This window comes from Phaethon aethereus (assembly GCF_964289735.1).
Source record: "Phaethon aethereus genome assembly, chromosome: 23".
Taxonomy (NCBI): Eukaryota; Metazoa; Chordata; class Aves; order Phaethontiformes; family Phaethontidae; genus Phaethon; species Phaethon aethereus.
This window is the reverse complement of record NC_138599.1, coordinates 829,950-850,735: the sequence shown is the minus strand read 5'-3', so window position 1 is coordinate 850,735 and position 20,786 is coordinate 829,950. Positions and strand designations below refer to the sequence as shown.

The 20,786-nt window shown below is 55.5% G+C and overlaps 1 protein-coding gene across 1 annotated transcript in view; it reads right to left on the bottom strand.

Moving 5' to 3' along the window:
* Positions 1-5,808: 5,808 nt before the first annotated feature.
* CEP164 (centrosomal protein 164) overlaps positions 5,809-20,786 on the bottom strand; it is a gene marked incomplete at its 3' end in the record, with an annotated part of 37,881 nt that continues 22,903 nt past the window's right edge. The window contains exons 14-32 of the mRNA XM_082009853.1: positions 19,453-19,671; positions 18,069-18,200; positions 17,201-17,417; positions 15,318-15,395; positions 14,932-15,063; positions 14,511-14,633; positions 14,241-14,384; positions 13,953-14,036; positions 13,021-13,089; positions 12,489-12,667; positions 11,804-11,930; positions 11,316-11,383; positions 10,968-11,175; positions 9,842-9,949; positions 8,694-8,808; positions 7,451-7,798; positions 6,925-6,991; positions 6,325-6,447; positions 5,809-5,908 (exon numbers count right to left, since the gene is read on the bottom strand). Coding sequence (XP_081865979.1) covers positions 5,809-5,908; positions 6,325-6,447; positions 6,925-6,991; positions 7,451-7,798; positions 8,694-8,808; positions 9,842-9,949; positions 10,968-11,175; positions 11,316-11,383; positions 11,804-11,930; positions 12,489-12,667; positions 13,021-13,089; positions 13,953-14,036; positions 14,241-14,384; positions 14,511-14,633; positions 14,932-15,063; positions 15,318-15,395; positions 17,201-17,417; positions 18,069-18,200; positions 19,453-19,671 — 2,641 coding nt within the window. The remainder of the gene's footprint in view (positions 5,909-6,324; positions 6,448-6,924; positions 6,992-7,450; positions 7,799-8,693; positions 8,809-9,841; positions 9,950-10,967; positions 11,176-11,315; positions 11,384-11,803; positions 11,931-12,488; positions 12,668-13,020; positions 13,090-13,952; positions 14,037-14,240; positions 14,385-14,510; positions 14,634-14,931; positions 15,064-15,317; positions 15,396-17,200; positions 17,418-18,068; positions 18,201-19,452; positions 19,672-20,786) is intronic.

Sequence of the window (20,786 nt, the reverse complement as noted above, 5' to 3'; positions counted from 1 at the left end):
AGCAGGTTCACAGTCACCACCCACGGCCACAAATCTCTCCGGGGTACAGAACAGACAAAAAGGAGGGAGAGCGCAGGGTGCGGGTGGCCGATGTGTCTACTTCTCCTGCTTCTGCTGCTGGTACCTCCTGAAGTGGGTCTGGATGGTGACGGCCGCCTTCTCAGAAGGATCGCTGAAGAACCTGCTCTCGCTGCTGGTGTCGGGGGTCACGCTGCCTAGAACGGCAACCAAGCGTCACAGCGAGCACGGGTGGTGCCGGTGGCCCTGAACGGGCTCCCCCGAGCAGGGCAGGGCTCCAGCATCACCCCCCGTGGGGTCGGACCCGCTCCCGGCCGAGCGCCCAGACAGAGGGGCTGAAAGAGGCTGGCGAGCCCCCAGCGTGGCACCGCGACCGCACCGGCTCACGGGGCGCATCTGCAGGGCGGAGGGAGAGGAGGGAGCAGGGAACGGGAGGCATGGAAAAGCCCAGCCTCCCTGGCAGCGCTAAGCCCTCTATTTACACAGCTTTACTCCGCAGAGACCTCGGCTTCCCCACGTTTAATCACCAAGTATGATACCCGCTTACTCTCACACACATCAATAAGATTAGGAAAAAAAAGCCCGGCACTGTACAGCAATAAAGCTCTCAGGCTGACAAATGGGAGCCCTCCCCACCCCGCGCTTAATGTGGCATTAGGGAAGCCTCGTGAAATTCAACAGGAACCGAATCAAAGGCACGCGGCAGCGCTCCCTTAAGCGAGCGTGTCACCACTAAGCACCCCCCGAGCAGCGATCAGAAATCCTGCTGCCAGATGCTGCTGGATAAACTCCCCGCTATCACCTCAACCCGTTGTTATTCGCATCCGAGAAAAAAATCGCGAAGGAAAAAGATAGGTAAGAGTCCACGGTGGGAACGGGCTCCCTCCTGCCCGCCGTAAATCCGTCCCGCTGCAAAAATCAGGCGCCCGAGGCCGGGGAGCCACCGGGGCAGGCGCTGCCGTACGTTTGCGGGAACGAGCCCCCGGCCGCGAGGGCTGCCGACAGCTCGGCGAGAACCAGGCCTGCCGAAGGAGCCTCCCTCCCCCAAAGCCGACTGCCAAAACACCTCTTAACCACGTCACCGAGACAGATTTTTCGGCAGGAGAGGCCAAGGCGGCTCCAGGAACCGCAACGCCCGCTCTTCCGGTGCATCCCACGGTCACAGCCATGAGTTGCCCCCAGTACCTGGGCAGGGCCGTCTCGCTGCCTGCCCCACACTCACCTCTCTCTCCAGCAATCGAGTAGACGCTGTTGTGCCGAGAGCTCCTGCCTTTCTAGAACGGTAGAGAACCAAAACACGACAGAGTTAGTTATAGATGGGGCAGAGGCGGCGAGAACAGTCCCTTTCGGGCCAGCCGGCAAGCTCCGAGGGGGACAGGGCTACCCTCACCGAGCCTTCCGCTAGCCATTCCCTCCCGGAGGCTTGAAGGTACTTACCGCCGTGCCCTTACGGAGCGCTAATTAATTTGCATTTGTGAGAAGTCCTCCGAGGAGAAGCAGAAGAGAGCTTCGTAGCGGCAACCAGAGCCGCGAGATGCGCTGGGAGCGTCTCGGGACGTACGTCGGCACGGGCTAGCCTCACCAGGTCCGCGTTTCAAAGCGGCCTGGAACCACGCTTGCTGGGTCGATTTCCTCAGCTCCAGCACCTACCGTGATCCCGCAGCACCTGGCACGTCAGGTCCGCTAAGGGATATTTTCATTCCTACAGTTAAGCTTGAGTTTGTCTACGAATACCTCTCCTACGTTTTTCAGCCTATCCAGCCTCCTGGATTTACCCTATTTTCTGTCTTTGAAGGGAAAGAGAGAAATCGCGAAGAAGCCGGCCCTCACCTCGCTGTCCCGGCTGGTGCGGCGGCTCTGGGACACGCACTGAACCTGCCAGGGCAGGGGCTGGTACACGAGGTACGGCAGGCGCTCCTCATGGAAGAGGTTGGTCCCGAGCTGGACACAGAAAGCGTTTGCAGCAGGTAAGAGAGACGGGGAAGCGCCCGCCACGAGGCTCCGGCGCGCCCGCGAACGCTACGGTGCCGAAAACGCAGAGGCGCGCCCGAGCCGACGCGCCGGGCGAGGCGCTGAGGGCGAGCGGACCCGCTCAGGGGTCCGCTCACCGCTGCAGGGGGTCGTGGCACAGCCACAGCCCAGACCAAGTGGCCAACCCCCCCTTCCCCAGCGCTCGACACCTTCTCCAAGACAACCCACGCGCTTCTAGAAATAAAACGGAGCGCGTTAAATCCTACCTGCTGCCAGGCCAGCCCAGACTCACCTGTCCAAATGCTCTCACCACAAAAAACAGGGCTGTCATCAGGGTCGCCAGCATGGCTGGGGTCTCCGAGGGGCTCCCTCCGTTCCGGGAAGCCGAAGCTCTGGGAGCAACGCGCAGCGGTCTGCGAACAGCCGGCGACTGAAACGTCCCTTCTCCGGCGGGCAGGCTCCAAGCCCCTTAATGAGCTTAGGGCTCGCGTTCATCTTGGCAGAGTAATCGCGCGCTGCCCTTTTGCTCTTCTAATCGCCGAGTTCCTCCAACATATAGCGCACCGGTGTTCCAGGAAAAGCAAATCCTCTTCTCTGCGTACGTAGGCAGGCCGGCGTGCGCAGACACGCACGCACCCCACACCTCGGCCCCGTGAGCCGGGGCAGACCTCCCCCACTGGGGACCGCTTCTCGGTGGGATTACAGCAAAGCCTCCCCCCGTCCCGAAGGTGCCTACAGTTCAGGTGGGATTTGGGGTGTCTCGGAGCCGCCCCGTGCTCTTTGCACGGCAGTGGGATTGGGGACCTGTCCCCAAAAGCACCGACCTGGACCGTGCGCTGCCGTCGGAGACCTCCTCCAGCAGCTCTCACCGCAGCTCTCCAGCCGGCACGGACGCACGAGCGCAGGTCACGGCCGCGTACCTCACGGATCCTCCGACCACGTTTGTCTCTTCTGTTGTACCCGTAGCTCAAAATCACGTCACCGTCGCCCAGCGTCCCACATCCCCACCCATCCAAGCCTCAGATTCCCAGCAAGCAAGAGCTGGCCGGTTCCGACACCCCCCGAGCTGCCGGAGAGCGGCGAAGCCCTCTTCCTTGGCAGCGCAACGCGGCTCTCCCCGTTTCCCGGGGCGCCCAGCTGAGCCAGCCTCGGACCGCTCCTGCCCGCAGCCCGTCCTCCAACCTTGCCACGGAGCTCTGGAGCGAGACACCCATCGTAAGGAGACGGGGTGACAGCTGTATCGCAGGCGCAGGGTACGAGCCCATGAAAAGCCCCACGAAGAATTGCTTTTGTAGTTCTGGTTTTTAGCTTTCTCTCTGCCCCTGCATTTCCTACCCCGGCCGGGTACTTAACAGAATAATGATAATAAAGCCACAGTGAGCTGCAGCGGTCTCAGAAATGGCCGGAAATGACCTTGACAAGACAAAACACAAAACAACCCAGAGACAAGCGAGGGGAAGATGCAAAAGGCAAGCACAAGCTGGATATCTAGCGCTACAACAGGCTATCTGCACAAGAAAAAAATAGAGCTACACCCACCATCATACAAAACAGGCTCGTGTTGATTTAATTTGCGTACAAAGCCAGATACAGCTGCTGTCACAGGTTTTAATAGGAAAAAGGAACACTTTGTTGTTTCCAACCAAGTTATTGCTAAGAAAACAGCGATTCTGTGATAGCACAGAGAAAACCCTAAGGTTGGAAAAGACCTTTAAGATCATCAAGTCCAAGCATCAACCCAACACCTCCATGCCCACTAAACCATGTAGCGAAGTGCCACATCTACACGCTTTTTGAACGCTTCCAGTGACGGTGACTCCACCACCTCCCTGGGCAGCCTGTTCCAATGCTTGACCGCTCTCTCCGTGGAGAAATTTTTCATGATATCTAGTCTAACTTCATAGCTAATCTATTAATACATGCTTCTCGAAACACCCAGACTGGACTTGGCGATGGGGCTTTGGGCACAGCATCCACCGGGCTGACAGCCTCCCCGCGCTACAGAAAGCCACGACTGCGGGGTCCCTTCCAAAACCCCCAACCGAAAGGACTGCCGCATCTCCCACCAACAGCCAGGAAACCGAAAGCAAAATCCCGACGGACAGAGATCGCTGCAACCCCACGGGAGACGGGAAATCTGTGTTTTGATCCAGCCCTTCCTACAGAGGGAATCCTGCAGGCAGCTGCCGCTCCCCGTGGGCATCCGAGGGCCTCCCGGTCAGCCCGAGCCGCTAAGAGCTACCTAGGATTTCCTCCGCAAGGACACCGGCGGGATGTTCTCTACCGGCCGTGCCCGCAGGACGAATACCCTGCGCTGCGTTAGCAAGCAGAAGGTGGGAGAACAAGGACCTCACCGGAAGACGAAGCCGTCCTAGGACAAAGGCTGGCCAAGTCATTAAAAATTCTAAGAAAATGAGGGAAAAAAAAATATACACAGACATTTTTAAGAGTCTTAAAACAACATTCATCAGAAATATACATCTATCTGCACGTAAACATTCCCTTGCCACGCTCAGCGTGAGCTGTTGTGGTGGCGTGCCAGTACACGACGCGCGGGAAGCGAAGCGGGAGGGGGTTCCGCTTTGCTCCGCCGCACATCGTTAGCTCCGCCGAGGAGCGCAAAGAGCGCAAAAGGGCGCAGAGCGGCGGCTTTAGCACCCTGCCTGCACCGGCCGCCGCTGGAGAGAAGGGCTTTGAAGACGATTTCTCACAGAAGGGATCCCTCGAAACGCAGACGACCTCATCAGAACGGCAAGCGGTTCAGCGTTTTTTAAAGCAGGAAATATTTCAAGTCAGCTTGGAGGAAAGCCTGGCAAGGACAACCCAACGCCGCGTTTCCCACGCAGCACACGCAAGCCTAGCCCGGCTTCTCCCCGTTGGAGAGAGCAGCACCACCTGCCCGCTGCCAGCCCCGGGCGTCCCAGCTGGATCGCTGCCGTGTTCCGAGTACGGCCGCGCCACGGGAACACGGTGGCGGCAGCCGCCCGGCGAGTAAAGCCACAAGCCGCCGTCTCGCAGCTGCGGTCCGAGCGCCCAGCGCCCCGACCCCTCAGCCGCGTTTCCAGCCCCGCAGAGCCCGTTTCACTGTCACCTCGAGACCCGTTTTCCCGGGAGGCCGGAGCTGCCGCAGGAGCGGCGAGGCCAGGCTCACGGCTGGGCTCCCGCCCGCCTCCCCGCCCTGCGGCGCGGAAGGCGGCCCAGCTATGCCGCGCGGCTCCGGCCGGCGGGGCAGAAAGGAGGAAGCAGGGCGTGCGCTCTTCCAAACGCCACCCCCGGCTCGGTTCCTATCGCTCCCACCCCGGAAGAGGAGAACATTTCCTGGGAGTCACAATCTGCCGTTCCCTGACTGCGCCCCAGACTCTCCAGCCGTTTCACTCCTCGTTCGCCCCTGCTGACGCGCATGCCAGAGACCAGATGACTTGGCCCACCCGCAATTAAGCATTTGCCGGGCATCGTGTCCTCCAGCAGAGCCTCAGCTGGATTCACATCCTCCCCCTTGACCAGTTACTCAAAGTCCTCCGTGATTCACAGCTCTGGCTCACGATCGCTAGAATACTAATGAAAGAACTGTTGATTTATCGAAGCCCTGACATGTCACCACTAGATTAAACAGTCTATAAAGTATATTTGGACACGTTACAGGATTAGAAGAATCCACCTGGGAAGTTCACTTCCTCCACTCTCTTGTAAAGAGACTTTATTTCAAGGGCACAGCACAAAGACGCAGCAGAGATGGCCGGGCATCACCGAAACCCAACGTATCATTAGGGAGACCGCACGGGCCCCAACCGCCATCTCTCCGGAGCCAAGTCCCCCCTTTTAGTAATGGTACACTTTAATTTGTCTGTTTTCATCCAGTCCTAGCTGAAGGAGGCTGGGGCTGCCGGCAGGGGCCTTCTGTGCACCTGGGAAGAGAGGTCTGGCGGCGGGGTGAAGGAAAAGCCTGGCTTACAGGAGGGATTAGCGCCCACGAGCACGGCCAGCAGTCGGGGCTGCTACCAGCCTTGTGCCGTATTTAGCCGGCTGCACCCAAACCAAAGGGAATTAAAGGGGGATTAGGGAATTGAAAGGAACACCGTGCGCTATTGGAGGCCTGAGGGATTTGCTGCTAATATCAGCGTACGCTGCAGAGGAGGTGCTGGGGCTGTCGGTACGATGCTGATCCGGCACAAACCTGCCAACCCCCTCGCTCGTAACGCCGAGAGGTCTCGCTCATCTGATCCAGCCGCACGCTACAACAAGGCTTTGGTGCTCCTGACTCACCTCCTGCTGTCTCCTCCTACCTGCCACGGGAAGCTGGAGTGCAAGTGAAGAGCAGACCCAGGCAAAGGATACACCTGTGAATCCCTCTTGAAGTCCTCTAGCCACTTCTTGTTGGTCTCAATCATTCCTTGAATACTCATCTTGCCTGACCCGCGGCTCTGGACCTGGGAGTGCTGGAACAGCCGTATTTGCTCACTGTCGCACGAGAGAAAGAGACAGGGCAAGTCGGCAAGAGAGATCCAGGCCGAAACGATCCCCGAGGTGACAAAGGAAGTGACGGGCTGCTGCAAAAAAGAGTTAACAAAAAGCAGCCTCCTCCTGGCTCAAAGTCCAACCACATCGTAGAGAAAAGCTGCAGCAGCCGCCCGCTACCAGGCTGCTGTCCCTTTTGCCCGCACAGCATCAGAGAGGGTCGAGTGGCAGCCCTCGCTCCATCCACCCGCGCAGCATCGCCTGTCACGGCCCGATGCCGGCAGCACCCTTGGACCCTCGTCCCGGAATGAGGGTTATCAGCACAGCTACGATAGCAGCTTCACCGTAGAACGTCTAACTTAAAATTTGGTTACTTCCTTGTCTGATGACATGTGACCTACAAATCATTCCAGAAAATAAAAGCAACGAAAGAGCAGTAAACGCACAATGAAACAACAACTGAAGGAAAAAGACCCTTACTCTGCAGGTACGTATGCCAGCTTGTTGTCCAGAGGCTTGGAACTTCCACTGAGCAACGGGAACCCACCTGGAAAATAGGCATTAAATACAGACCCCCTCCAAATCAATAGTCTCTGCCATCTGGGGCCATTCGCTTTCTTGTACTACAGATACACTGTCCCTACAAGCTGAGCCACCGGCCGAGGACGTAGCGGCGTTACGGAAACCCAGATGGCGAACCCCATCTGCAATTCACAGGAGGTTTCCAGCAAAGCAGGGCTGGCTCCCTTCTTTAGCAACTGCTTTCTCGGGTGTGTGCTAAAGGCTGAACTGCTCCAGAGGCAGGACGACCAGATCAGCCATACACCGCGCTTCCCAGGAAGAGAAACCCTTTTTCTCATTCTCTCTCTCATCAGCACCCCGCCCTCCTACCAGCAGCACCAGTGGATCCAGCCCTACCGGCATCGGAAGGGGGAGCTGATTAGAACTTTGGGGGGCTTTAAAATCAAAAGCCCTAGGCAAGCAAGCAGATGGATTACCGACTCACCCGGGAAATACTTGCGCCACTTCTCTGCCAGGATGCCGTCCACTGACTCTCCAGCTGCGAAAGAGCGCCCCGAGCTCAGCCCAGTGCTCCAGGCCCACGGGTCCACCAGAGACGCCCCGGTGGGGTCCACCAGGGAGGCACCCGCCCGAAGTCCTGCCAAGGAGGCGTACGCAGAAAGAGGGACGCCGTCACAGGGCGTCGAGGCGAAGAGCGGAGACTGGCGATTGTTCAAAGAGCCCAAGATACCGAGGACCCCGTTCAGCTCGCTAGTGATACGCTGCAGAGAGTCCGTCAAGTACTGGATCTTGTCCAGCTGCGGAGCAGCCCGTAAATCGGTTCGCAAATCAACTGGCAGAAAAGAGAGGGGAAAAAGGGATCACTGGGAGGCCAGAGAGACGCCGCCTCCCCGGCGGGAGGCTCGCTTCCCACTGCGCGCTGGGCTCTGAGTGGAGTTTGATCCGTGCGCGGGGATAAGTGGGATACGGAGGCAAAAACCCGGCTTTGCAGCTAACGGGAGATACAGACTGGCAGCGAGGGTTTGTGCCTTGGAAGCTGCCTGGGCACGAAGTGGGGGAGAAACGAGATAGCAAGGACCAGATCCTCCAATGCTGCAAGAACAGGGCCCGCAGGACGAGCCTGGAGAAGCATTAAGCGTGCGTGTTCCACCTCCCTGCTCCAACCCTCCGAGCTGCACCGTACCCTGTACCATGCAGCCATTAGCACAACAGCAACGGCCTTTCCAGAGCTGCACTCGCCATGCCGAAACCCCCAGCACCGCACCCTGCCTCCCCGAGGCGAGACCCCGGCACAGGCAATCACGCTTTGCTCCAGCGGTCTCACCGCACACAACTGAGGCGGCACAACGGGTTGATCACACTTCACGTGCTCGTAAGATGCAAAGCTCTCTGGGCCACCAGCCAGGATGGAAGTAGGACCAACAGGACCGTGCTGCCACGGTGCTTCTCTCATCTTAGGGTGAGAGAAGACCCTCGCGTTTCACATGTGCCCGCAGATACTTTGCTGCTCAGGGTCAGAGAGACCATCCCAGACCAGGCAGCTTGTCAAGTCTGTTGCCAGAGGCAAGTCTTCCAAACTTTAAGCCCTTCTGCAAGCAGGATTACCCCCCTGCCTTCCTGGCTGTTTACAGGAACCCTTCCCGTAAAGGTTTATCAGAGAGGCAAAAGGAGGAGCCAGAACCAGGTCTACAGCATCCTACGTTGGGCACAGCCTGTCACGTACGTACATTTAGGCTGATGTAGGTTTACACTGGATGTGCTGTTTGTGTCCTCCGAGTTGCTGAGATCAAAAGTCACCATCTTCTTGCACGCAGCACTCTTCAGTGTATCTTCATCTGAAAGCTGGTCAAAAAGAAGGAAAACAATGCAAATTAAAGCTGCTCTTCTGTCCCCGAAACATAAAAGCGACTGGAACAGCGCCTGCAGCTAGTCTACACAGGCTGGACTGCACGGTCAGTCATGGGCCAAGAGAAGGCAGACTCATCTTCAGTCCCTGTCAGCGAAATCGGAATGTCAAGAGACTGCTTGCGCACTGGAAGAAGCACATGCTGGCCAGATCTAACAGCCACGTGAATGGGTCCTTCTAGGCAGAAGTCAAAGCGTTTTGTGCTTTAAACAAGCTTCACCACTCTTGCAGGGGACAGGTTCTCTCTTTACACCAAGGAGAAGTGCTTGACCATCAAAGGTCTCATGCACTTGCACCTAAGGCCACGTGGTCCCAGGCAGAGCTGAACAGATGCTGAGGCTTGCCTTGGTCGGGAAAGCAGACTCAATCCTAGTTCACACGAGGTGACCTGCCCTCGTTTTAACCATTCCGCAGCCACACGCTTAACGGCGAGTCCAGACGTCATCAGCAGAGGGAAGGCACAGTATTTGCCATCTTGGCCAAGATACAGACAGTTAAAACATCTAACCCTTCTGATGTGAGGTTTTAGTTTATATCGTAGGGTATTTCAGCTTCATTTCTGACCAAGCTTCCTGCAAGTCCGTGCTCTCAGCAGGTTTTCTCCACCCCTGTCCATCACTGGTGCCAGCAGCCCTGCCTGGCAAGCTGCCACCGTGGCAGAAAGTCCTCAGCCCAAAGTCCAGCCCAGGTTTGTCCCAGTGGATTCACTTCTGGCCTAGTGAATCACAGGGCTCACGGTTCAGTTAAGGCTGGCATCCTCTCCAACTCCATGACTAGCCTTCTCTCTCCCACCGTTCTCAGACACGCTGTTCTGCGCTCAGAGAATGCGTTTCTAAAACCCAGCTCTGCTGGCAAAGGCCAGTCTTTGGCCACCAGCTAAGGAGTCCTCACAGGGACCAAAAGCCCTGAGAGACTCCAGCCTAGAGGCGGCGGCCAGTAGGCACAAGCAACAGTGATGCTGGTGGTTACCTCTTCCAGCAGTGAGGATTCCAGCTGACTTAGTTTCTCTTCTTTCTTCCTCAGCAGCACCTGGCTCTTCCGCATGGCCGACTTCATCTTGTCCAACTGCTTTGCTTCCTGCAAAGCCAAGCCAAGGAGAAAAATTAAACACGAATGACGAGAAATAATTGACGTTAGCCGTTAGGGTGACTTCCATTCTCTCACTCCTACTCAGCCAGGAAATCACGCTGCTGGAGCAAAACCGCTCCCAAGTCTTTGACAGCACGGCGAGGGGAACGTACGGAGGGCAGAGCACATGCCTCAAAGCAAGTTCACTCCAAGGAAAAGTAGGTTTCCCTTCCAAACCCTGCATACAACAAGGTCAGCAGCTTCGGTTCTGCAAACACGAATGTTCTCTATAATCAGTGAAGAAAGTTATGCCTTTCCCCATCTTCGGTTGGCGTATCAGCAGAGCTGACGAGCACTCAAGAACCCCTTGCCGAGCAAGGGTGAAACCACTGCAGAGCTACAACCATAAATTCATACTCACTGATGGGATGGATACCTGTCATTTCCTTTACTATGAAGAGGAAAGAAGTCATGTTTTCCCCCCCCCGCCAAATCTTTTCTCCATTTTTAAGGTCCTACAGCTCAACCTAACAATCAAGTTCCTACAATCTAGCAAGCTACCGAGCGCTGCCTGCACTGCAGTGACGGCTCTGTAGAGCCTTCCTAGCCCAAAACACGCGCGGCCAAACAGAACTGGAACTATTCTACCGTGCAAGGCCTCGTTAGCTGCAGGCTATGCACACGCACGCAGGCGCTTTCGGTCGCCCATCTGATGCACAGTAACATCGCTGATCCGAAGCCTCGGTCAGGCTCTCATTAAGCCTGTTCCTCAGACGCTGCCTTTGCACCCCATTCCTGAAGGGCTCTCTTGGCCCTCCTGAAGTCATCTACAGCCAGCCCGAGAGGGGAAGGACTCTGACCCTCGTGTTACGACCAGGAAGACGCAAGCAGGGACGCACGCCGCAAATCTGTCACAAGACGCACAAGATCCCATTTCCAGGACGACCGAACTCTCACAGGGCTGGGGATTCATCTGCGCATCCACGACACCCGACATCTGAACGCAGGCAGCGCTCGGGGGACTCACCTCTTCCAGGTTCTTGCGCACACCCTCCAGGAGCTGGGAGCTGTCGGGATCCTGCACCACCTCCTGTGCTTTCCGCATATCTTGGTGCCACTGCTGCTTCGCAGCTTTCAGAGCCGTGTGCCTCTTCCTCATGGAGCGGGTCTGGCGCACCAGGAACTCCTTGGCGTTCCTGATGGAGATCCCTTCCGCAGAGATGTAGCTCCTGACGCTAACGAAAGAGACGGGCGTGCTCCTGTGCCATCCCGCAAGCCTCATGCGGCGCCCTCCCCGAAACCGGACTGTCCGTGCGACGCGCGTAAAACCCCAGCAAGAACATTTTCCAGAAGCAGCTGGCGTACAGATACTCACTGATCGAACTGGAAGTCGCTGTCCTCGTGGCTTTGAGAGGGTGGGGAAGCAGGCTCCCTGGGCGAGTGCTGAGAAGTTGAAACATTTAAAAAAAAATAAGAAACACGTATGGGAAACAGAAGCCCAGGACCCCAGAAGAGTCCAGTTAAGAGGAAAAATTTGGAATGACATCACCACGGTACTGCCCAGATCCAAAACCAGTGCCAGGGATGTTATGTGACTTGAAAAAGTAACAGAGACATTGCTATCCCTGACTCGAGCCCCGCTTTTGACTCCAAGGGCAGTCAAGTATCCCACGCTGATCTCCCCTCAGTAATAACAGAACGAGATCAACAAACGCTACTAAACGTATTGATGTCCCCGGGCAAAGAAAAAAGCATCGCTGCATCTCAACCGAGTTCACACAGAAGGAACAAAAGCTGGGATTTCGAGGGAGTTACGGCCTCAGAGCTCACAAGGCAAACATCTTTACAGTCCGCTTTACTCACGGCTTGAAAAGTTTCTCTCAGGTCTTCAACATGGAGCTCAGCTTTCCTTCCTGGAGATTCCACGCTTTCTTCTGCCTCCAGTTCTTTCAAAGTCTCCTGTTTGCTCCTGACAGCTGCCTCAAGCTCACTGCCCCAAGAAAAGGCAACAGCAGCAGCGCTTGGTTAGACCGCAGGTCCATCTAGCCCAGTAAGCCGCCGCTAACCGTGTCCAAAGCGGCCTCCGGGTTCCAGGGGGGAAAGGGCCGCAGACGCACAAGACAACACCGGTATCGGGTCTGCGGTGCCATGTCAAACTCGACCCCCGGCTGGGCAGGGAAACGCTGCTTCACACCCTCACCCAGAAGCTCGTCGGTCTTAGGAAAAAATCCTTCCTTTGCATTTCCATGCCCCCCTCCCTCAAAGCATCTGATTAACCTCAAGAGCCAGATGCGGAGAAGACAAACAACTGATACCAACAAGCAGAGGCGAAGGGACACGTTTACACAGCGAGTTATTAACACGTTAATACCCTCCTCTGCGCCCTTGCCACGCAGCAAGACGGCCGCCAGGATCGTGAAGGAACACAGCCCAACGTACACGCAGCTCAGAGGCAAGGGAGAGGTACGGGTTAGGTTAGAGAGATTGTGTTAGGGGCACAGGGCAGATTTTTCTCCCCCCTATTAGAGGAGATTCCTCATACGCACACCTGATGCGTTTCTGCAGCCTCTGGCTTCGGCTCTGCAGCAAGTCCACCTGGGCCTCCAGCTCAGCTTTCTGGTCCTGGAGCTCTTCAAGAGACCTACGCAGCTGCCGGGTGGACTCAAGGAGGCTGGCGTGCTCCCTCCTGTTCTCCTCTAGGCGGACTTGAGAAGCTAAAGCAGCTTCCTAGAAGAAAACCAAGAAATCCCTCACAGTAATTTCCCCGATACCGAAATAAGAGGCGCACACCATGCAAGAGCTTGCTACCTGCACAGTTCGCAGGGGGTCCCAGAGCTAAAAACACGCACACACAACACACCAACCCTGGCAGAACAGGACCGTCGCTTCTTTTTGGGAAACGGCTCAGAGCTAAATCAAAGTCTCATCAGGATGGCACTCCAGGCTGAGGCAGGGAGGGATTTTCAGACTCACAATTTAGAAGCAACAGTTTGCTTTTTTAAAGCCATAGTTCTAGCGTGCCGCCCTCACCCCCAAAAATGCAGCAGCACAGCACCTCTCCAGAGCCAAGGTATACATACGTCTCTCTCTAGCTCAGCCCGTCTGCCTTCATCCAGCAGCTGCTGCCTTTTCTTTCTCAGGGACTCCTCCTATATACAGATGAGAAAAGGTGTCAGAGCAAGGAGACTGCTGATGCTGAGCAGCACTTGAAATACAGAGGTCGGGCCTCAGTCTCAAGACCATTTCAAAATACTTGAGGCTTGTTGTCAGTTTTCAGTATTCCCACACACACGCACTCAAATTCCCCTCCTTTATTTGGCTTCAAGTGAGAAGCCGGGAATATCTGCATTCCTGGGGGAAGAACACCCCTTCCTGCTCAGCTGCAAGAGCATTCAAGGCGCACGGCCATTTCTGCGGGATCTTGCTATCGCGAAGCCTCCGACTGCTTCCAGCATCACTTCACTGTTTTACTGCCTCACTCCAGTGCTGCTTGGAAAGGAAGGGCTGACGGAAGCAAGGCTGTCTGCAGCCCTTGGCACAGGCCAGGACTTGAGAGATCTGCAGGCAAGGGCATCGGCCGGTGATTATTGCCAGCTCCACGGGAGCCTTTAGAGCGCTTCCCTCTCCCACCCTGCTGCCCGAGACCCAGAAACACTCATTCCCTTTTCACGGCATCAGGGAGAGGAAGAGTCAAATCAGGAAGGGATCGCCTAAAGTCTCAAGTGATGCTGAGCAGGACACGCCACCTCGAAGGGCTCTTACGCTCCCTCTGTCCCCCTTACAGCCACTCTCTCCCACAGCACCGAGCAAACCCGGAGCGCTGACTTTCACCGCAAACACCAGCCACGAGGCTGCACCACTAGGAACGCTGAGCCCTGCTCCGAGTTTTACCTGTAACTTGAATGGCAGCAAAAGCCCTGGCTGAGCGCTTCAGAGGAGTCCCCCGCGAGGAAGCGGCCAGAGGAGCGGCACAGCCTAGGAAACCTCTGCGAGCCCAACAGGGCTGACCCACCTGGCTAAGGAGCTGCACCGATCTGGCTTTGACGTTCTTTGTGCGCGTGTCAAGCTCGTTCTCAGAATCCTGAAGTTTTCTTTCCTGCACAGAGATGCCGAGTTGAAGAGAACGGCACAAGCTCCTCGCTCACCAGGCGGAGCTCTGCTACCCGGAGGGACAACAAACGCTGGGAAAGCGCGACCCACCGCTCGCGTCACCCTGGGCCGCGAGGGCTGGCAGGCGCACCGAGGTGCCACGGTACCCAGGCCATCCCCAAGCAGCCGAGTCACAAAGCGTTCTCCTCACCTTCTCCCTGTGCCTGTGCCGCAGCGCGGTAAGCCGCTCGTCCAGCTCCGCCTGCAGAGCTTTCACCTCCGCTTCGTGGAGCTGTCGGAGGCGCACCATCTCACTTCGCAGGCCTTCGAACAGCTCCGCTCTTTGCTTTCTTTCCTGTTTGGTGCAAAATACAAAACAAGAACATGTGGAAGTTGCCTGCACGGGGAATATTTTGACAGATTATCCTTATAACCCCAGCCTAAATTCACTTTACGTCATGGCGCTCTCCGCCAGCAGTACCTCCTCCTCATATTGATCCTGAATCCGTGCTAGGACCTCCTGGTGCTCCGCTTTCATCCTCTCCATTTTCCTCTCGTGGTCTTTTTCCACTTCCTGGCGTTTCTCTCTCATAAGCTCGCTGAGCTGCGGGGACAACACAGAAAGACGTCTCTGAACTACAGCATTGCGCTGCAGCGGCCCCCCGGGAGAGCAACCTCTCACACGAGCGGAAGGACTGGAGTTCGGAGTACCTCGCAGGTGGGATCAGGCTGGGACCCGGATAGTACAAGGCAAGCACTCGGGTGAGGGGAGATGCTGCAGGGGTGTCCCCGTCCCCCCAGGCACAGGTCACCCCGGGGCAGGGGACGTGGCCTCTCAGACCCCACCACACCTCCAGGGTGAGAGGGCGAAGAGCCTCCAGCAATCCAAGATGAATACTTGCCTCGCGCTCGTATTCCGTTACTTGATGAGCTTTTTGCTGCACTTTCAGCTCTGCTCTCTGCAAGTCATCACGCAGGCGAGCCTCCTCGCTCCTCTGCGACTCCGCTATCTGGGTGTGCAGGCTGGAAAGGACCTGCCACAAAAGCCACCCACAGAGACTTGTCACCCTTCTGACAAGATCCATAGAGTGCCCTCCTACAGAAAGGAAGCAGCATGGCCAAGACCATGTTGTCTCACCACCCCCTCCTCTGAGCAGGTCCAAGTGCTGAGCCAGACCAGAACCACATTTAGCAGTGGAAAAAAAATTAATGCCATCTCTCCATGGCCACCTTTGGTGACTGTGTGGGGAAAAAAAATCATTTACATTCCAAGGACACCGCCTTTTACCTTACGATGCTTCTCTTCTGCTGCAGATTTCAGCTGCTGGAGTTCAGCTGCAAACTGTTTCTCTAGCTCTTCCACTGCCTACGGGAAGACGAGCAAGACAGTCCGCTGGAAAACCTCTGTGTGTGGGGACATGCTCTACAAGGTGCATTTGCAATTAACGTCTACTAGTGAGCATCAAAGCCCACGACAGTAAACCTCTTTCAAAGCCGATTACACACAAGGTGCCTTCACACTCTACAGGCTTGCGCTCCCAGGAGATCCCGACGGATCTCAGTCACGCTGTGCTGGAAGGACTACAAACCGCCCAGGCTCTCTGGAGGGCTCCAGCAGCAGCCAAGGAGGTACCTGATCCAATAAATTGGCTTGCTTTAGCTCGGCAGACACACAGTGACCTTTCTCTATTCCTCAGGTGCGATGTGGCCGTTCGAATAATTGTTATTTAATCACTACCGTCATAAAAATTGGGGAAGTACTCCTCCCCACCTCGATCCCGCCGCTAACAGCACACCTAGCATCTTTCCTTTAGGTTTTAAGTGAGTCATTGTTAAGGCCCATGCAGGTGTTATTTAAATATCTCAACGCTTCAGCACTGCAAAAGCAAGCAGGTCACAGCATGAACAGCACGGGGGCCTGACCCTATGGCCTGGTTTCTGCGGGGAGAGAGTTCCTTTTCTTCATCATAGCTAGTACGGGGCTATAGTCTGGATTTGGGATGAAATCCGTGGTGATAATTCAGGGATGGTTTCAGTTGTTGCGAGGCCGTCAAAGACCGTCCGGCTTCTCAGGCTGGCCGGCCGGCGAGGAGGTGGGGGTGCACGGGGAGCTGGGAGGGGGCACAGCCGCGACAGCCGAGCCCGGCTGGCCAAGGGGGTATTCCACACCATACGGCGTCACACTGAGTATATAAAGCTGAGGAAGAAGGAAGAGGGGGACGTTCAGAGTGATGGCGTCTGTCTTCCCAAGTAACCATCACGCATGACAGAGCCCTGCTTCCCGGGAGATGGCTGAACACCCGCCTGCGGATGGGAAGTGGGGAACAAATTCCTTGTTTTGCTTGCGTGCCTGGCTTTTGCTTTCCCTGTTAAACTGCCTTTATCTTAAACCACGAGTTTTCACGCTTTCACCCTTCTAACCCCCCCACCCCATCCCAACGGATTAAACCGCAACGGTCCTTTTGAGGTGCCCAACTTGAACCCTGAGATTAAGAGTCTCATGCTCTACCGACCAAACTAGCCGGTAGAGCTAGTTTTCTGAGTGTCACCTCAGAAAAAAGGACCATCATGGTTTAACCCCAGCTGGCAACTGAGCCCCACACAGCTGCTCGCTCACTCTCCCCCAGCAGGATGGGGGAGAGAATCAGAAGGGTAAAAGCGAGAACTCGTGGGTTGAGATAAAGACCGTTTAACAGGTAAGGCAAAAGCTGCGCACGCAAGCGGAGCAAAACAAGGAATTTGTTCACCTCTTCCCGTCCGCAGGCGGGTGTTCAGCCATCTCCAGGGAAGCGGGACTCCGTCACACATAACACTTACTTGGGCAGACAAACGTCACCACTCCGAACACTCCCCCTGCTTCCTCCTGCTTCCCCCAGTTTATACGCTCAGCGTGACGCCGTATGGTGTGGAATACCCCCTTGGCCAGCCGGGCTCGGCTGTCCCGGCTGTACCCCCTCCCAGCTCCCCGTGCACCCCCAGCCTCCTCGCCGGTCGGCCAGTGTGAGAAGCCGGACAGTCTTTGATGGCCTCGCAACAACTGAAACCATCCCTGAATTATCAACACGGATTTCATCCCAAATCCGAAACGTAGCCCCATACTAGCTGCTATGAAGAAAATTAACTGTCTCCCAGACGAAACCAGGATATCCTCGCTGGCAATAAAGATCTCACCTCCTTCTTCTCCCTATCTAATCTGTCCTTGAGCTCACTCAGGAATTGTTCCTTCTCTTGTTCCAGCTCAGTCCTCTCTTTCTGACGAGCTTCCTCCATTTCCAGCTTCATTTTCTCCAAAACAAGCTGCTGCTTCCTCTCCAGGCTCTCCTTCTCCACTGCCTGCTGGGATTCCCACTCTTCTCTTAGTTTCTGCAGTGTGACCTCTTGCTCTGCCCTGGTAGGTTTGCGACAAGAACACAGACAGAAGCAAGTCCTAAATCAGTACTTAACCACCCGACTCCATTTAGGAACCAGAGCCAAGAACCACAGCGCACAGATTCACAAGCGTATCAACTAGGGCCTTGGAAATAAGCAGCAAAGCAGTCAGGTGGAGACCAGTCAAATACATAAAAGAGAAATAACACAATCTAAGTTTTCCAGGGTCTGCCTTCTCTGCCTGCCCAGTTGTTTTCACCGGCCTGAAGAGCCATTTGACAGGGACATCCACCCAAACCGAGCAGCTATCCTTGTAGACACCGTTTCTTTCATTTACGTGCCCCAGAGCCGTACCTGGTCCCACGTTATGGCAACATCGCTCTTCGGGACACTTACGGACTACATGTCTCTTTAGCAAAAGTTCATCAGCTCCAAGGCAGCGGAGCTCATACCGTTATGGTCCATCACTTTTGCCTTCTATCGACACAGCTCCCCCGCACGTACAGCATCGTCGTTAGGGCCTCGTCCTTGCTCCCAAGGCAGGGCACCAGCTAGGGGAGGCTCGGGAGGGCTAGCACCCCCCTCCGAGTGCTTGCTGGCAGCATGCGAGATGCCTCCCTCCCAAACCAGCAGAGTTTACGTCCCCAGGGGCGGCAGCAACACTTTTCACCTTATCTTCTCCTTCTCTGCCTTGGTCTCCGAGGTGATCTTGGCTCGCAGCTTTGAGAGCCTCTCCGTTTCTTCCTTTCTGACACGCAACTCTTCCTCCTCAGAAACCTTTGCCAAATCTTCTTTCAGAGTCCTGAGAGATTAGCAGCCAGAAAAAAACAAGAAAAAAGGTTCAGGAGGCTTTAATATCTTCAAATCGCCTCCCCAAGGCCTATAGATCAGCTGCTGCTCCCACTAGCCATGCCTGCCCGAGCAACGCGTTCTCAGGGCTCCAGACCATTAATTCTCCTCCATACCTTCAGAACCTGGCTGCTGGCACGGGAGACGCAGCCCCCGAGCATCCAACTTCTGCGGTGCATTTTAAAGTATTAGCATAGGTGGCATTTGGTTCTTTGTGGGTTTTTTCCCCCCGCCCCGGGTAAATGAAATCAGCTCCTAGTAGACGGAAGCAGGCTGCCAGCCAAGGTACCTGGATGCATTAGTGCATCCGTAAGCTCTGTATTTTCATATGACACCCTTTTTACTACTGCTTTATTACTGCATAGGCATTTTTCCCTTCAGGTACAACTCCCGTCTTCCTTCGCACCCAAGACAGCATTCCCATGACATCCCACATCAGGATACCGTTTCTGGCTGGCTCAGCATGCTGAGAACATAAGTATCAAAGCCACTCAAAATAAAATACGAGCCCCGAGACAAAAGTCCCCCAGGGTGAGGACACAGCTCCCAGGGCTGTTCCGCTGCCCGTATTGCCCTTAGAGCCTCATGCACTGGCTGGGTTTCACACCAACATCCATGCTCTACTCCTTAAAGTCTTGTTTGGAAGTCCCTCTATAAAACGTACAGCTCCAGAGTTTCAGATAGTTCCTCTGGGGTAACCTCGTCTCCTCTAACGCTCCAATTTCCAGTCCTGTTACCACCATTTAGCCCAGGATTTGAACTTCTGCCAGGCGGTAACGCTCCAAGCACTGAACTGGAAACTTTTCCCAGGTTAACCATAAGAGACAGGTTCAGAGCTCTGAAAGCTGCATGTGTACCGAATCGGAGCTTGTCTTGCATGAGATGGGAAGATGCTCTCTCCTCTGTAGCGGAGAGCGCTTTCCTGAGGCACTGTGCTCTCTGCATGCAGCACCGACAGCAGACCGCTACTCATTTCGCGGTGTGCGGATCCTCACGCACAGGCTGCTCCGTGCCAGGCAGAGTCTCGCGCTCCTCTTCCGCAGAAGCCTGGTTCTTACCTCCTTTGCCCACAGCTCTGCCAAGCAGCACCACTTCCAAGGTGGTGGCCTGTAACAGCACAAGCCTGTGGCCACCGGCCCTGAAATCACAGCTAGGAAAGGCTCGGAGGAGAAATAGAGGGGAGATGGAGTGAAAAAGGAAAGTACCTGAGGGATTTTTCTTTTTGCTGATGAAGCTTCTCAGCTTCTTCCTCCTCCTGCTGCCTCATCTCTTCCTGGAATTGCTGAATTTTCTCCTCCTTGGCTTGCAATAAATGGATTTTCTCTCGCTCAAGCTCTGTCTCCAGCTCCTTGGCCATTCCCTCCAGGGATTCTTCGCTAGGCTGGTTCAAGGACCACTCGTGTTCCGTTTCCTTCTCTGGTCGCCTACCAAAAGAGAAAGCTCCTTTGGCAAAAGGGTGACAGAAAACTGAGTAAGGTGAAAGGAACAGCGACATCCCCCAAACCGTATCAACTCCAAACCAAGAGTCTCAGAGCCACCTACTCTAGAAGGTTCACTGTCGAAGGGAAAGGACCCGCAGGACCCGCCCCAGACCGCGGCCGCGTGCAGGCTGCTGTGCAGCCCTGGCTGGTTAGCTCGCAGGCAGCGAGGAACGGCCGTGTAGGTGGGTGGAGGGCACAAGCTTGCTACGGGAAAGCCTTTACAAGGCTGTTGGGGAACACAGAGCACACGCTCAAGGTTTTGGAGGAGTGTGGTATCTCAGGTAGCAGCTTGGGGACGCCCCACGCACCGCTGGTGGGACCACTCTGACTCCCAGAGAAACTCTGACCAATAAATTAACCCCAGCCCTAAGAGCACTCGGGGCCCGGATAATTCCTATTTTGGCCAACTAGAGCTCACCTTGCGAGGGCAACATGGTCTCGCTTCACGAAGGATCTGGTAGCTATGAAAACCTGGCTAGGGCTGCCAGGCACAGCAGCAGATGCCGTCAGTACCTGTTTTCAGCCCAGGGATTCTGACGGACCAGGTATCTTTCTGCAATTGTGATCTGAAGCGTGCTGGGAGTTTGCCAGCTCCAGGCAACGGAAAGCTCCAAGCGCTCCAAAAACCCAAACCCAATCTGTTCCTGATTAAGCTTTGTCAGACAGAGTGCAGCAAAATTATCAGGTCTGAGAGCGACTGAAGGGGAAGGAGGGGAAAGCGAAGATTACTCTAGGAAAAAAAATTTTATTCTGCGCTCATGAAAGCTAGAGCAGCAAGGTCTCCTCGTGCTCCAAGACTGCTAGCGTAAGGCAGAGGGACTTCCGTTTCACCAGGAATCAGGGAAATAACAGCCCCAGTAATACAGCCTTGAGTCAAAAGAGAAAAGGTCGCTTATGCGGTCATTAACAAGACAGCAGAAAGAGTAGCTGGGTTCTGGAAAAATCCCGCTTCACTAGTGCTCCCCTGTAACACTGCAGCTGGCCCAGAGCATGTAGAGATGCCTACAGACGGTGTCATTTATCAGCTGCTCTGCAAAGCATTTCGGCCACTTCCACCT